At 40.8% G+C, this 18,116-nt stretch overlaps 1 protein-coding gene across 1 annotated transcript in view; it reads right to left on the reverse strand.

The window, feature by feature from the left end:
- The window catches only part of LOC136886788 (potassium channel subfamily K member 18-like), a 45,210-nt gene that overhangs the window by 8,417 nt on the left and 18,677 nt on the right, over window positions 1-18,116 (reverse strand). The window contains exon 2 of the mRNA XM_068230962.1: window positions 1,152-1,583. Within this exon, the coding sequence (XP_068087063.1) occupies window positions 1,152-1,583 (432 nt within the window). The remainder of the gene's footprint in view (window positions 1-1,151; window positions 1,584-18,116) is intronic.

The following is an 18,116-nucleotide window of genomic DNA, read 5'->3' on the forward strand; positions in this document are numbered from 1 at the left end:
ACTGTGTAGTAGAGACCTTGGGATGTGTGGTGTGTCGCGCATTACCTCTGTCTTCCTCTTCCCTCCTCTGACGCCCAGCAGCAGCAAATACGGCGAGGTCCTCAGTTTGTATCACGCGGCTGGGAGTAGCAAAGTAACCTTATTTTATCCGCCAATCTGGGGCCTATTCCACGAAAGAAATTAGCAACTTTTCACTTTTCAATTCATGCAAAGTGCAAAGTCTTTCTGTTCCACCATGATCTAGGTTTTACTTTTCAATTTCATCGGAAAGTTAAAAGTCTTTTGCGAATAAGTGATCAGACCGAGTTTATTCCATGGGTAAACTGTATGATACTCCAAGATTTTAATGCTTTATTTTTCGCGGCGAACTTGACGGTATAATTGTAGTACCGGTAGTTTTAAAGTTTTGATCATGGGAAAGAAAGATGATTGCAAGACGCTGGCTGTGCTAGAAGTTGTCAAGGAGAAACGGGTCATCCCTTTTGGCTACTTTAAAATAACCTCTCAAATGACGACAAGCATCAATGTAAGCATATGAATTTGTTTTTTTGGAAAGGGGCTGACTTCTTTTTGTTGCATGTTTCAATACATGACGAATCATTTCAAGAACATAGTCAGCCTGTGTTGGGGTAACACGAAAACACCTGCAAAATTCCGCCCAAGTGAGGTTGTGAATATTACTCCTGTTGTACGTTCTCTTGTCGGATTCTTCATCACTGTCCTCACTTGATGCTAACAAAAGCTCTCGTCGTAACATGTTTATATCACTAAACCAAATTCTACGCCGAGAAACTAGTGTACATACTTGTTAATTAACAGATGAAAAGGGAATCATCTCTTTGCAAGATTTATGAAAACTTTTCACTTCATTTCTTTGCACTTTGCATTTCTGTATCAATGGAACATAACAGGCTTGAAAAGTGAAACGATTCCTTTTTCACTTTGCAAGATAAATCTGAAAAGTGATGGCGGAACAAAATCTGAACTGAAAAGTGCAAAGTTCGTTCGTGGAACAGGCTCCTGATCCCACCATCGTTCTTAACATAACACGAAGTCCATCTCTGACGTCTTTAATCGGTATAGTTATAATACACTCCGTAGTGTAAGTTCCTAGATACAAGTCTATGTTTATAGAATTGCTAGTTACGTACCTGTGTAGTCCGGCTCGCCAATGAGAGAACCCGACTGCTGTAGTTTGAGCACTTCTCCATCCCTGACAGGCGAATGCAAGTTGTTGTGGGTGCTGCTCGCCGATGTGCTGAACGCTGTCACCGAAGACGAGGACCTCACGTAGAAAGGCTCCTGGAGTTGCAGTTGCTGTTGTTGCTGCTGAAGTTCCATCTGCTGCCTCTTCTTGCGCATGCGCCGTTCCTTCTCCTGCATGCGTTTCTCGTCGTAGCAGCAGTACCCGCAGTTTGAGCAGAAGCAGCAGCAGATGGTCTTGGTGAAGGCCCCTCGAACACAGCGCGAGAGCAGGCTGCCCACACTCGACAAGTAAATGAGCATCAGGGGAATTCCCAGGACAGCGTAACACATGGTGACCGCCTTGCCCAGCGCCGTGCGTAGCGCTATGCTGCCGTAACCTGCAACAGAGAGACGGCGTGCTTAGTACAGAACGTACACATACAAATCGCCAAGAAATTAAGAAATAAGTTCGACGATGAGTGTATTACAAACGAAGCGAAATACAGGATGATCCAAAAGTCCGTTAACAATTGACGGGGAAATAATTCACACGGAATATTGGGAATAGAGAGGTAATAATTAATACACATCATTGGCATGACGTGGTGTTTTACTGACACCAATAATGAGTGCACAAACAGGCCAATAGATGGCGCTGGACAGCAACATGTCAGAGGGCGTCAGATCCGCCTGCAATCGCGGCATGTCATGCTGGCCTCCCAGGTCTCCCGACCTCAATCCGTGTGATTATTGGTTGTGGGTTTACCTGAAGTCGCAAGCGTACCGCGATCGTCCACCCTCATTAGGGATACTAAAAAGCAACATCCGACGGCAATTTCTCACCATACCTACGGAAATGCTGTACAGTTCTCTTCACAACTAAAGGTATTGTTGATGAATGACGGCCAACATTCTGAGCATGTTTTATAAAGAACATCACCTTTGCTAAACCTCGATTGTTATCTTAATTATTGCAATCTCTTGGCCATTTTGTGTACTTTATTTTGGTGTCAATAAAACCCCATGTCATGTCAATCACGTGTGTCAAATATTACCTCTCCATCTCCAATATTCTGTCAAGCATTGCGACGTCAAATGTTAACGAACTTTTGGGTCGGCCTGTACATTCATCGTTGAATATCAGAAAGTGGTTGCTACAATTTAACACCGCGCGGTGTCATGTCCAGGGACACGAACCTGCATCAAGTAGCATAAAATAATTTAGGTAGTACATAGTGATTACTGTCTGAGTAGTCGTGTGTTGGGGTGATAAGGAATGAAGTTAAAAGCAGAGTCTTGTGAGTTCAGGAGGTCTGATCAGGAAGTCGATACGGGCAATCTAAATGGCCACGTCCTATCATCTGAAGATAGCAAGAAAGGGGGTAGTTTGAAGGATCACATACTTAAATTTAATGGGCCACCCAATTAAGTGATACGGGACGGAGAATCATGTTTATGATGACAAGTAGTAGAAATGGGGGAGTTATGTTATGAGGATAGGATTAAAGGCGAGAAGTCAAGTTCGTGGTAGTGAGAACTGCCACGTGCATAGCGTGGGAGTTGCGATACATAGGGGACGTGGTAGCACCAACGGTAAGCCAGAAAGGCTTTTTCCAAGAGGAGGGGAGACCCTGATATCATATTGCTAGTTTCTTTAAATACGGATGTAATTGAAGGAACAAGCGTCTAATTGCTTAGTCTTCGCTTTGGAAGCCTTGCCTTACGCTCACGTCAGGGAATCGCGATTGATTCTCGAAGAGGTCTCGCTACTTAGAATATTTCTTAGTAGATCAAGTTTGAACGGTGGTGCGTTGAACCAATTGAAGTAATATTTGTTGGAAAGCAGCTATATACCAAGTACCAATTTGTTCAACCAGATGAACATCCGCTGTTTTTTTAAATATGTTCTTACCAGAATAACGGGCGAAGCTAGAAGCAAGTTATTAGTAAGACAGGATGTTACGAGCTGGCCAAAAGTGAAGGCAGCTTTGTTTGAAAATTATGGAGAGCGTAGAAATATTGATTATTACGCATTTAAAATGTTTGAATCACAGGAAAATAAAGATGAATCTGTAATAGCTTGGGGTTCGAGAATGGATGCAATGGTAAGCGAACTTGAGGAAGTTGCCACTGCATGAGTCGAACCGGAGGCAATAGTACATAGAGCAAATTTAATAGGAGAGTTAGTGATATCATGTTTTGTACAAGGATTAGTTGATAAAAGCATTCAAACGATTGTCCGTAGTAGGAACATTACGTATGATTTCGGTTTAGCAGTTGAGGTAGTGGCCCAAGAAGAGTCGGCCGTACTCTCCTGAGAAAAGTGTAGTTTTAGAGAAAAATTAATTAAAATAGTATTTCACACATGAAACTTAAAATATTTTTTCTGGAACTGAATGCATAAATAATGCCATATTTTTGTTTTGGGTTAAAGAATAACTACTTAATGCATGTGTAAAATTTGACTGTTCTATGTGTCATAGGATGGGAATAAAATGGGATCACAAACGCATGCATTGTCATGCTTAGTTCTATTCCCAACTCTACGACGTGTCCTTAAACACTGAAGCTTGGCCTTAATTAAGGCACAGCCCCAGCATTTGCCTGGTGTGAAAATGGGAAACCACGGAAAACCATTTTCAGGGCTGCCGACAGTGGGGTTCGAACCTACTATCTCCCGAATATTGGATACTGGCCGAACTTAAGCGACTGCAGCTATCGAGCTCGGTCTACGTCACAGCTGTGAGTGGGATTTGGATCAAGAATGTCTTAGAGTTACTCCACCAGTTCGACGTGTTGTACATCACTGTGTCGTAGTTTTAAGCGTTAATTTCGCGTTTTGCTTGGTACGCCATCTTTACATAGTTACATGTAGACAGACATGTATAGGATGTCATAGTTTTCCAACGGTCTGTAGCGACATTCCGGGAACGATAATAGTGTTCATAATCGTTAGCAGTATTCGTGCCACACGGGATGCTAGCAGAGAAATAACGACCTCACGGCGATCTCATATGGTTGTTGGGCTGCAGAACAAAATATTGGTAGGGGTAGCTGATTTACCTGATATGTATCATGCAGAAAAGAAACATTAAACTACTAACAAGGAATTGTTAGTCACTTTTTCCTTGCTATAAATTTTGCAGGCGATCCAAAAATAATTGTCAAATATTTAACGAAATAATTCAAGGTAAATTTCCCTTTGGGAAGAATCAAATGATTATAAATATGTCTTTCAGTAAAATGTGTGACGCTGTGTTACCTAGCAACCGTGCAGGCTCACAAGGTGTAACCTGGATTTGATCCACGGAACCCGCCTCAGTCACGGAGCCTTGCAGAAAAGAACAACAACATGTATTTAAGGGTTAAGCATAAGGCAGTCAGTGCATGGAAATATTGATCGTAATCATCCACTAATATCACAAGGGTCGCTTCTCTATAATCCAAGGGGATTAGTATTCGAGGCTCGAAGCGTTATGGGAAATCATCCTCGTAAAGACCGCTTAGAACACTTTTAGGAGCTATTAACTTGGTACACTCTGGATCTGGCATTATAAACTGTTCTTGATGGCCACTTAACGAAATAACAATACAAGAGACTCGTAAAGCGACTTTCATACGTCCAACTTCTGCATACAAAATGGCTTTGTGCGTATCACTTAAGAGCTACACAGCCTGAGTCCGTTCAACCACAAACTGGTCTCTGTTCGACTTTACATCATGTCTGTTGAAGCATTCTAAGGCTCTGCATTACTGGGCACGCTCAACACACTACTAATATTCTGTTAGCCAGTAAATTAAATTAAAATTATAATAAAGCCCGTCTGCCATAACCTCGGAATCCACCGATCTGGGGGAGGGTATTCTGTATTGTAATATGTCTCTGTGGTGTAGTGGTTAGTGTGATTAGCTGCCACCCCTGGAGGCCCGGGTTCGATTCCCGGTTCTGCCACGAAATTTGAAAAGTGGTACGAGGGCTGGAATGGGGTCCACTAAGCCTCGGGAGGTCGACTGAGTAGAGGAGGTTTCGATTCCCTCCACAGCCATCCTGGAAGTGGTTATCCCTGGTTTCCCACTTCTCTTCCAGGCAAATGCCGGGATAGTACCTATCTTCAGGCCACGGCCGCTTCCTTCCCTCTTCCTTGTCTATCCTTTCCAATCTTCCCATCCCCCCTCCCACAAGGCCCCTGTTCAGCATAGCAGGTGAGGCGAGCTGGGCGAGGTACTGATCCTCTTCCACAGCTGTATCCCCGACCCAAAGTCTCAAGCTCTAGGACACTGCCCCTGAGGCGGTAGAGGTGGGATCCCTCTCTGAGTCCGAGGGTAAAACCAACCCTGGAGGGTAAATAGACTAAAAAAGAAAGAAAGAAAGAAAGAAAGAAAGAAAGAAAGTTTGTTTTTGTTGCTATTTGCTTTACGTCGCACCGATACAGATATGTCTTATGGTGACGATTGGATACGAAAGGCCTAGGAATGAGCAGGAAGCGGCCGTGGCCTTAATTAAGGTACAGCCCCAGCATTTGCCTGGATTGAAAATGGGAAACCACGGAAAACCATCTTCAGGGCTGCCGACAGTGGGGCTCGAACCCACTATCTCCCGATTACTGGATACTGGCCGCACATAAGCGACTGTAGCTATCGAGCTCGGCAAGAAAGAAAGTAATCTGTCCATATTTTTGATACGTTAGGTGTATAAATGGAGATATCGTATAGCACAATTAGAAAACATTATAAACCAATTTTAACACTTAAATGATTTAGGAATTGAGCAGGGAATGAATGGCCTGAAATGAATTTTAGAAACATTATGGTATTAAAAATAAAATTAAAAAACAGACTTCTCATACATGCTATACAGGATCATAGGATAGCCCGCAAACGTGACCCCTCCAAAGAGATAGATATTGCTAGCCAGTACAGGAATATTGTAATAGATATCACAAATATCCTTTGCTACTGGGAAGGTGTATGATAATAAATTGACTTTTATACCTGGAATTCTTTGAGCGGCCCTCAAGAGGTATACACTTCCGTCGTCAGACTCGTGCAAAGGTGAGGCTGCAACTGCGGAGAGACTTCGTACCGGGCGGCCAGTGGATTCGCCGTGATAATTCGCACTTCAAGACAACCATTGATTTTGGTTTTAAGAGGAAATATAACTGGGAAGTTATCCTCTCTTTCAATTATTAAAGGGATGTTTGAAGTGACCCGACACTTGAAACAATGAAGGTTTCGGAGACTGAAAATGAAAATTTCCTAGGCCTCTAAAACTTAATACCAGTGGTCTTCTAATAGAAGAAAAGTTGATCTGTAAAAGGACACGATAGTGTTAATTCGTGATTGTATTCATATTTCGCGTTATGGGACCCCATTTTGCGATGTCACGATTATTTACTCACATAATATTAAAAGGAGTGCCACCGTGACTCAGGCATCAGCGCGCCAGCCTGTCACACTCGGTTCCGTGGTTCAGATTCTGGTCGCTCGATGTGAGATTTGTGCTACACAAAGTGGAGGTGGGATACGTTTTCCTCCAGGCAATCCGATTTTCCCTGTCATCTTTCATTCCGGCAACACTGTCCAGTATCGTTCCATTCCATCTGTCAGCCATTAACCATTGCCCCAGAGGCTTCGGCAGCCGGCACAATTCCTACCCTCCCCGCTAGATGGGGGCTTAATTCATTCTATTTCTGACCCGGTTGAATGACTGGACAGAGGCTGTCGATTTTCAGTATTAATCAGAATCCCTTAGTTGTTTAAAATTAGCAAAAATCCCTCCCATATCTAACATTTTGTGATCAGCGCAATCTTCCCAAACATAATATGTTTCGTGTGGCACTGTTTGTTATTTGATGGACTTCGGGCGTCATAGTGAAACGAATTGGGGTGCGTGTGGGGAGAAGTGGATTTTTTTTTGCGGGGCTATGTTTGTGACATCATTGATGCAACATTACTTGATAACAGGGACGAATTAGGATAGTAAGAGAATGAGTCACACCCTTCAAAGTGTAGAGGGTACAAGAAAGCGTAAGTTCCGGATTTTAAGTCAGTAATAGGTCAGAATACAAGCTAATGACGTTCATGTAGCGAGAGTAACATAAATTAAAGGCGTTCTGATGGGCTGTACCCCTACAGTTTATGCAAAGCTCATAGCATAACCGATGTGCAGGTAGACTGTGCTTGTTACCCGCTTCAGTAAGTTTGCATTCTAATCTGTTACTGCCTAGAAATTCGGGCTCTAGTCATGAGGCATGTAGGAAACTGGGTATTCCGAACACATCCTCTAAATGAAAATTCGCACTCGTACGAGTACATACAATGATGGATGTGCTATTGAATTTAGAAGACGAGAGAGCGAATTTGGATTCTTAGGCTGTTTCCCTCTTAGTAGCCTCTTACGACATGCAAGAGCTATAGATAATGCAACCTTTGACTGCACCGCAGGGAATATAAAAAGTTCTGATAAATCGAAAGAAAGACGAGTATATCCACAAAACAATGGCAAGGCTCATGATCTCCGCGTGGATGGGGGCGATCAAATAACACCCACGGTATTCCCTGCCTGTCGTAAGAGGTGACTAGAAGGGCCCCACTTTGGAGCGTGGATTGTCAACCACGGGGCTCTTTAGCTGAGTTTTGGCATTCCTTCCACTTAATTGTGCCAGACTCCTCACTTTCATCTATCCTATCCGATTTCCCATGGTCAACTCTTGTTATTTTCTTATCCTGGCGGCAGTAGCTTGGTCCTTCTCTTTCTCATTTTTCGAAGTGTCAGATCCCTTCCATGTTTTCCTCTGATTAGTACTAATAGAACATCGTTGCCCTGTTGTACTTTCTCTTAAAACATTAATCACCGCCACCACATAAGTCTCACGAATTGTGAGAAAATGAAAGACATTATTATTATTATTATTATTATTATTATTATTAGCCAACCGCTTGATTGTAGAGGCAGTCTGCTAGTCTCTTATGCTAAGGCCCTGGGTTCGTTTTCCGGCCAGTTCAAGGATTGATTTTAATTCCGCACTGAGCAGTAGAACAGGGTTCACTTGATACGAGATTTTCTCAAGCTCTTAGTTACATGAAGGAAGCGTACAGTGAGAAGGTGACGCTACTGACCTAGTGTACATAGACAACACTGGTAGCAGAACGTGGTTCACTTGATACAAGCTCTTAGTTACAGGAAGAAAGCGCACAGTGAGAACGTGACTCTACTGACCTAGTGTACATAGACTAACACTGGTAGCAGAACGTGGTTCACTTGATACAAGCTCTTAGTTACAGGAAGAAAGTGCACAGTGAGAACGTGACTCTACTGACATAGTGTACATAGACGAACATTAGTTGCCATGGTTACAACGTTGTCGAGAAACGGATGGCACTAATTCCAGATAGACCTCCAGCCCAAAAAACATATCTATCTTAAAATTGGCGTTGCACAGTAACGGAATTGCATTGTTCATTCCAGTACTCGAGACTGTCTCCTTCAGAGTAGACCGTCCCGCTGCACAGATAAAGCAAGGGGGGTTGCCGACACATCGGGAGTTTGGACTGCAACTCTCCACTGTTAGTTAACGGCAACTCAACTCGCTGAGCTGTATGTATCTGAACATGTACTCCCGCTAACATTATCGCCTTGTTGTTATCCTCCTCCAAGTTCAAGTGCACTGTTGTGTGAACCACTTTACGATCTACCTCTCTTAAGCCACCCATTGTACGGCAAATATGACTCAGTTTTATGTAGCACGGAGTTATTGTAGCTCGCGGTCAAGATTACTTACATAAAATGCGTAATGAATTCCACTGATTACTGAAAACGGTTTGAATAAGAAATTACTTCCAAAAATAACGTGGATTGAAACAGCAAATATCACAACGACCTACCAAATAATAGTGTAATAATTCTAATTCCTAAGTTTATGTTGTTCATATCCTTACCATTTAACACTTTTTTCGGCGTGAATCGTGACGCGTATTAATAGTTCTTAGGTTATTCTATTAGTTCAAACCATAAGAAACTACAGGGTTGCAATATGGTTCTACAGTTCTACCAAATCCGATGGTGCGTCAAATGCAGCAGCTTTCCAACGTTGCTAGAATTCACGCGTGCGCTCTGCGTTCGACTTGGCCGATTTTCATTTTCTTGTTAATGCCCAAGTCGTCCTTTAATTTTCGTTGGTTTTGCTGGTATTGATTATTGTATCTGTTCTTTATGGGAGCTATGCTTTCTAGGCATGAGATCATTTGGATGGCCTTTTTCAAAGGAGAGGGTTCTGAGATCTTATATTTAAGCCCTTAATCGTTTAGCTGTACTTTAAACTGTAGATTTTTGCAGTCTAATTTTGTGATGTCGCAAGTACAGATTTACCCGTGACATAAAATCGTAAAGCAATTGCAGTTGTGTTGTAGGAATAGGTAGGTAGTCCTCGAACATCGCGAAGATGGCTAACACAGTTCGTTTATCGAATCTGTACCTTAGCAAAGTATACTACAAAGTGATTACTACGAGATCAGCTGCCTCTGTGAATCAGCGGTAGAGTGTCGGCCTCCGGATCCCAAGATAGCGGGTTCAAACCCGGCAGAGGTAGTCGGATTTTTGAAGGGCGGAAAAAAGTCCATTCGACACTCCATGTCGTACGATGTCGGCATGTAAAAGATCTCTGGTGACACATTTGGTGTTTACCCGACAAAATTCATTAAATCTCAGCCATAGACGCCCAAGAGAGTTTCGGTGTACTCGGTCTGCCATCTAGTGGGGGCCTAGAGTAATATGGAACGTCGAAATTGACGAGCAGACAGCCAGATGGCGTCAAATTGAAATGTCTGTACACGGTAGCTGAGGCCATACGATTATTATTATTATTATTATTATTATCATTATTATTATTATTATTATTACTACGAGATCAAGAAGAAAATAAATTTTGTTTTATCACATGATTATTCTGATTTTTCAACAGTTAACGTTTTAAATAAAATTACGACTTTAAAATTACTACTTTATTGCTGTATAGAATGGCGTTTATTTCGTTTGTATCACATGGAAACAAAAGTTTGAATTTATTGTTTTCGTAACGCTTTTAGGGTCGTATTCAAGAAAAATATTTGAGACAAATCTATCTTTGTACCCACCAAAGTCATCATTTTCCCATTCATAGTCGTGAATTTGCTGCAGGTAGACATACCCCAGTTTGTGGAATATTCTGAAGATACCCAGGAGATTATAAAAGCCCCACATACTACTCGTCGAGTTACACGAGATGCGCAAAACCCGACTAAGTTGTGCAGATATAGCGAATTCAAAATTGGGTACAGATTCGATAAACGAACTCTGTTAGACATCTTCGAGATGTTCAAAGACCACCAACCCATTCCTACAATACAACTGCTAATTGCTTTAGGATTTTATGCCACAGGTAAATCTGAATTACTAGATCAATTTATTATTTGTTGTAATACTTTTGCATGCAACTGATTGAGGTTACGTTAAATTAATACGCGAAATGTTCTAGTCATAGGCCTAATTAATTTTGTTATAAGCAATTTTCAACTAGTTTCCTCTGACTTATGAAGTGTGAGCCAGCCTAATTGGAAGGGAATCTGTACTAATTGCCAGAGAAAGGCTTCAGGTGTTATATTTTCACAAGCTGAATTTTTAAAAATTTTCTTTACAGTTGAGAAAAAAAAACACGATAAATTACGATACGCTAAGCCTAACCAGAAATAACTCAAAGTGCTTGATGGAAGCCACTCTTCTCTTGTTTTCTATGATTATTACAGACGTCATGATTGCCAACCTCACATACAGTTCCTCAAATCTCGACTTTTCACAGTCCGCTTCAGCCATAGTCGACTTTGGAGAAAGTAGTGTAAGTTAGACTTTCCTATCAAAGTAGACTTTGTGAAGTATCTGCTCAAAGTCGTCTTCTTGAATACGACCCTTAGACAGGTGATGGTGGTGGTGATTATTTGTTTGAGAAAAAGTACAACTGGGCAACCATCCTCTATATAGAACTAATCAGAGGAAAAAATGGAAGGGATCCGATACTTCGAAAAATGAAGGTATCGGCCAAAGGAAGAAAAGGACCACGTAGGACGTTAAAATGAAAGACTTCCTAGAAGTCGAGTGTTCTAATACCGTCGAGGTCAGGAAGGAACAAGTGTGTCTACTTACGACAACATGGTCAAGTTGTTTCTCACCACAGATTATTATTTTCCTGAAAGACCTTTCCGTTTTGACTATCGACGGTAATAAACATTAAGTGGAGCAAGCTCCGAATTACAACTATGGCAGTTAACCACAGTCTGTTTGGTCCGCGAGAGCTTTTTTATTTCACTCAAGTCCACCGGCAATCCGGTGAGAACGCTCCCTATCTACTACCTGGGACACGCCACACCGGAGTATCACCTCTACGACAGCGTCAAATAGCAGAGAATAGCATCAATTAAATCAATTTATAGGGAAAGTGAATCGTATTAAGCACGATTAGGAAAAAAACTATATCATTTTTTGGACATCGTATCAGAACACGTAACACCAAAATTAGCAGAAGAATAATTGAATCATTATGGAATTACGGAAATTAAATAAGATATTAAACAACTAAAAAGACAATATATGATCTTAAGAAGAAAACATTCAAAATTAAGATACTTCAAGAGTCACTCAGCAGCCCAAGATCAATGAAAGGCCTAATTTGGAGAGTGTTTTCAATTGAACGAAGGAAGGCAGCATCTCTCAGAATGAAGAAATATTGGGCGGATAGGAAAGCGAATAATGTTTTGTATAATATTATTGACTACAGTGGTCCAATGCAGGCGATAAAATGTAAAATAAAGAACTAGTGGACCCATACGGCTCCACAGCATCAGTAACGTATCCAGGATCGGCTGATGGAGATAAGGGTAGGTGGGTTTATAGTTACAACATGCTGGTAGAACAACAATGAAGAAGCATGCATGACTCGTTGTTACCGGGACACTGATATAAGTGAATTACAGATCTGTAACCTCCAGTAACGCCATCTGGCTACCCCGTGCCTTATAAACAGGTCAAATAACTCGTCTCGATACGCCTGTCACAGTCATATTATTTTTCTTGCCCTTTTCAATAGTTTTAACAACATTTAACACCGATTGATCCGTAATGTAGTTTATAACACTTCTCTCCATACAATATTCCCTGTGCTTCGACCATTCGGCCGTATCTGGATCTTAACATTTTCAAACGATCTTGTCCGAGATAGCGCAACATACAATTGGCAGTGACTTAATACTGGTTCGGGTTAGTAGAAACCCACTTTTCCCAAGAGTTTGTCCCTGCGCTTTATTAATTATCATATAGAAGGCTAGTCGACTTGATACCTTCCCCTCTGTACGAACGTAGACTGTTTCTTTTTAGCAGCATGCAAGTTATTAGGAACGTTCTGCCATCTGTTGAGTATATTCAGAAGCTGGGGAAGGTCAGAGAATCAAAGAGTATCTAGCAGAGAATAGTATTCTTCCGTCATCAGAGGAAGTGTATACTTTCTGGCTTGACAGGTAGTAATCAAACATGGCTGCACGCAATGACATTACTGAGGATGAAAATCACATATATCAGAATATTAATGAAAGTGTTAGTCGCTTAGCAACCCGCTAAGTACAGAGTGTTTTGCGGGTTAGGGTAAGCCTTCGCCTGCATTTTTTGGAGTGACCATTCAGTGACTTGATTGTATGATTACTCAAACTTGGATGATCTTAGAGACCTATCAATGTCTCATGATTCACTGGCAGGTAATTCCGTAGAGAATTAAATAAAAATGAAGGTAATCGGTCCAGTAGAACAGACCAAACCTGGTTTTAGTAAACTCTTTATATATAGATTATTACTATTAGCGCACCAGATTTATGTTTCTGTCCTATATGTTGAAATGTTAAATTATATAATTCATTAGATTTTTCACAATATTTTCATACTTTTCAAAATTCATTATCGTAATACTAGTGATCGTCTGTGACCTATAGTAGTGTGCAGCCTATATTCTGCTCTTCTTGCCCCTTCAGCTACAAACTGGCCTTGGCTGAAGAGATAAATACAAGAATAATAGTGACAGACAGTCACCCGCTAATTCATTGACCTTGAAGTCAGGATTAAATAGACTCGAGCGCTGCTGCTTTTATTTATCCCATGACTTTCAGTGCTGGGAATGTCCGAGGACATGTTCGGCTCACCTGGTGCAAGACTTTCTATTTGACATCCATGGACGACCTGCGCGTGGGATGATGATTTAGAATCCAGCTGTAACAGGTTAGAATGCAAACATACTAAAGCAGATAACAAGTATACTCTACCCGGACAACAGTTCTGCTATGAGATTTGCATAAATATTAGGGTGCAGCCCTATTAGAACCTCTAGAATTTATGTTACTCTCGCTACATTACGGATGAGCGGGTAGACGACATTTAGTACCTGGTAAGTTGGTTTGTATTCCAACCTATTACTCTCTAAACATCCGCATTCTAATGATGATAATGAGGTAGGAAAGGGCTGAAATTTGGTGACGACACATAGCCTACTCCGGGTGAATAACACCAAGGCGTCTACTTGATTCTTAACGTCCCCATCCACTGGACGAATCATCAGCAACAACGTTTCCATTTTAATTCCGCCATCGGGACTGGGACGGTGTAAAAATGTAGACTTTGCGCCTTTAAGTGGGCTGACGCTGTTGGTAACGAAAGCGAACAACTTACTTCTAATCAACCTCTCTAATATCTCGTCTTTGTGAATAATTTGCGTGCCCAAGGCCGTTGCCACGGAAACAATACTTGCTCCAGAAACTAGGGGCTAGGCGGTTCCAGGAGCACCTTTCCTTTCGCTTAGTCTTCCATTTTCTTTCATTGTTCACTATCTTCTACGTTAAACTTTCTCTCACAGAGTGAAAATAAACGAGGACTTGCGCCACTAATACATACCAACAAAGATCTTTATTACGAGAACTCCAGAACTTGTCTACGTACAGAGAATCCGGAGCTTGGAAATGGAATAAGAATTGATAATTAAAAACATTCAAGTATCAATGATCTGCCCAAGTGGCACATTGCCTATCAGTTGTTTACCTAGCTTTTTCTTAAATGATTTCAGAGAACTTGGAAATTTATCAAACACTAGCCCTTTGTAAATTATTCCAATCCCTAACTCCCCTTCCTATAAATGAATATTTTCCCCAATTTGTCCTCTTGAATTCCAACTTTATCTTCATATTGTGATCTTTCCTACTTTTAAAAGCTCCGCTCAATCTTCTTTATCTACTAATGTCATTCCACTCCATGTCTCCGCTGACAGCTCGGAACATACCATGTAGTCGAGCAGTTCGTCTCCTTACTCCCACGTCTTCCCAGCCCAAAGTTTACAATATTTTTGTAACAGTAATCCTTTGCCAGAAATCTCCCAGAAAAAATCGTGCTGCTTTCTTTTGGGTCTTTTCTAGTTCTAGAATAAAGTAATTCTGGCGAGTGGCGCATACTCTGGAACCTTACTCTAAGTGGGAGTTTACCAGATACTTACATGCCCTCTTCTTTTACATCCTTACCACAACCCCTAAATACCCTCATAATTATATGAAGAAATGTGTATCCTTCGTCTACAACTTCGTTAATGTGATTATCCCAGCGAAGATCTTTTCCTTCGGTATTATCGTACTTTTCTTGGTTTTGTAAATTATGCAGGTTTTTTTTACTGAAAATTCATTGGGCTGGCTAGTTTATCAATAGGAGCCTCCGTGGCTCAGGCGGCAGCGCGCCGGATTCTCACTGCTGGGTTCTTTGGTTCAAATCCCAGTCACTCCATATGAGATTTGTGCTGGACAAAGCGGAGGCCGGACAGGATTTTATCCGGGTACTCCGGTTTTCCCTGTCATCTTTCATTCCAGCAACACTCTCCAATATAATTTCATTTTTCATCTGTCACTCATTAATCATCGCCCCAGAGGAGTGGGACAGGCTTCGGCAGCCGTCACAATTCCTATCCTCGCCGCTAGATGGGCGCTCTTCATTCATTTCATTCCTAACCCGGTCACTGATTGGAAATAAGCTGTGGATTGTAGTAGTAGTTTATCGGCAATTTTCCGTTGACGTCAACGCCTTTTTCTGTAACTGTAGTCATTTCTTAAGAACCGCTACATAATTTACAACACATTTAAATAATAATAATAATAATAATAATAATAATAATAATAATAATAATAATAATAATAATAATAATAATAATAATAATAATAATAATAATAATTTTATTGTCTCTCCATCGAAACTAAAATCAGGCACTACAACATGGTAACTAAACCAGAATGTTTCTATGCTGCAGAGTGTGTGTTCTCCATGAAAGCAGGAGAGATAGAGAGAGAGACGGGATAGAGAAAAAGGAAGGAAAAATGCTATGATAAATCTGGGGCCCATTAAATGCTGAAAATGTGGACTTCATACACAGGAAGCATGAAGACTTCTACAAAAATAAAGAAACTAAAAGAATGTCTGATACGATCAGGAAGAGGAGAGTCAACATCTTCGGTCACATAATGAGGGGGATAATGTCGGACTCACAAAACAAATTTTTTACAATTGTCTACTAGAGTAAGAATGACAATCATTGGGTGTAAAGTATAAAGAGAGATTGGAGTAACAACAGATATAATACAGGACAGAACAACCTTTAGAAGATTGTAACAAAATTGCAAGGGTTTTCAGGAGAACCAAGAGAAGGAAAGGAATAACATTTGGACAGAATATAGGAAGAAGAAACACAGTGAGATAATGAAGAGGCGGGTTGAGTGGCTCAGACGGTTGAGGCGCCGGCGCTCTGACCCCAACTTGGTAGGTCAGATCCTGGCTCAGTCCGGTGGTATTTCAAGGTGCTCATATACGTCAGCCTCGTGTCGATAGATTTACTGGCAAGTAAAAAAATTCCTGCGAGACTAAATTTCGACACCTCGGCGTCTCCGAAAACCATAAAAGTAGTTGGTGGGACGTAATGCTAATAACATTATTATTATTATTATTATTATTATTATTATTATTATTATTATTATTATTATTATTATTATTATTATAAATAATGAAAAAACTATTGGAAAGCAAGAAGGGCTGGCTTCAGCCAACGACGGAGTAATGCACCCCTTGCATTCTATACTGATTTCATTAACATAATTGCCAAATTTCAATTTATAAACACTGAAACAGAATTTAGACAGAAATGTTCATACATTTCTAAAGCCAACGGCCCCGGATCCCGCGAGATCTCCGAAGTTAAGCAACATTGGGCGTGTTCAGGAGTTGGATGGGTTGCCACGCGCTGTTGGTGGGGTGGGGCAAGGGAATGGAGGAGCGGAAAGGAACTGGCCACCCTACCTCACGTAAACTCCGGCTCAGGAACACCTCTGTGGAGGTTCGGACCTGCCTTCGGGCAGTATAACCCTTACCTACCTACATTTCTAAATATTTTCGAGTGTGATTTGATATAATCTGAAGGTGTTCTTTAAATAACAATATATGGAATTTTATTTTTAATTTTATTAGGTATATTTATATTATTTCCTCTTTCAGGTAATTTATAACTTTGCTAATTCATGAATTATTTTCGGCAGAATGAATAATCTAACAGTTATACATTAACTGCGTCGAAACTAAAGAAAAAGAGATGGCTTCAAATATCACAGATTTTACTCATTATGAATCAATTTAGAAATTCCTGGAGGATGTGCGGTTGGACCGAAGATATAGCGAAGAGGCCAATGAGCAATTAAAGGAGGACATGCAGGATTTAAATATGTTTTACATCTATGAAAGCAAACTCAGCCAGAGCTGATAGTTCGCAACTATGAAGATGACAAAAACAATGTCGATGCTTACATGTTTGTGAGCTGGTAAGTTTGGAGACTGAAATAAAGCGTAAAGGCGAAGGTGATGAAAATTAAAATGGCAATAAACAAGTATCTGACTGAGTGAGAGGCTGTGGGGTTTGAGTTCCGTCGAGCATGGGTTCGAACCCCACTGTCGGCAGCCCTGAAGATGGTTTCCTCTGGTGTCCCATTTTCACATCTAGCAAATGGTGGGACTGTACCTTCCAACTCTTAGCCCTTTCGTATTCTATGTCGGTTGCGACGTAAAGCAAACTTTAAAGTAAATAGGGGCCTACATAATTACAAAAATAAATAAATATGTACTTGCTATACACCTGAAGTTTACTAATTAATATTCGTGACAACATTTTTACATATTCCTTGTCTTTGTAAATGTTTCTTCATAAGAGTAGTTCGTTGCGCTGGAGATATAATAAGGATGCTTGTTGTTTAATGCGGTCTAACATCTTAGGTCAACATAATTCTTCGGACGAAAATGCATTACACTTCATGTGATGGCACGGTAAACTATTTGGTCGAGTACAAGATTGAAAGAATTTATTTTGTTGACGAAACATTCCATGTTGAAATTATTTCTGGAACACACTGTTTAGAGAGAAAGAATCTACGGTTCACCTTGAAATGAATGTGAGTCGTGTCACACAATTATTTTTCGCCGTTCCGTCATCTCCTTTATTTAAGTATCCATTGTCCGCGCTCTTTCTTCCGTTACGACTGAGGCCGTTAATGTTAACAAATTCAAATTGAATTGCTCGTATAAAGAGGCCTGTTATATTCATTTTGCATTATTACGCCTATTTTCCTCCGTATATCATATTGACCCCTGCTGTGTATAATCTCATTTTGATTTGACTGAAAGAAAATTAGAATTAGACAACAAAACAAATAAGCCGTAGTGTACCTCAGGGGTGTTAAGTATCTCCCCCAATGTTTGCTATTTACATACAGTGTGTTCATATTAAGCAGTAAGTCAGACTGTTTTATGTAATGACATCATTTAAAACATACACCCAGAGTAGCCCCCCAGCCCT

This window comes from Anabrus simplex, chromosome X (genome assembly GCF_040414725.1).
Source record: "Anabrus simplex isolate iqAnaSimp1 chromosome X, ASM4041472v1, whole genome shotgun sequence".
NCBI classification, from domain to species: Eukaryota; Metazoa; Arthropoda; class Insecta; order Orthoptera; family Tettigoniidae; genus Anabrus; species Anabrus simplex.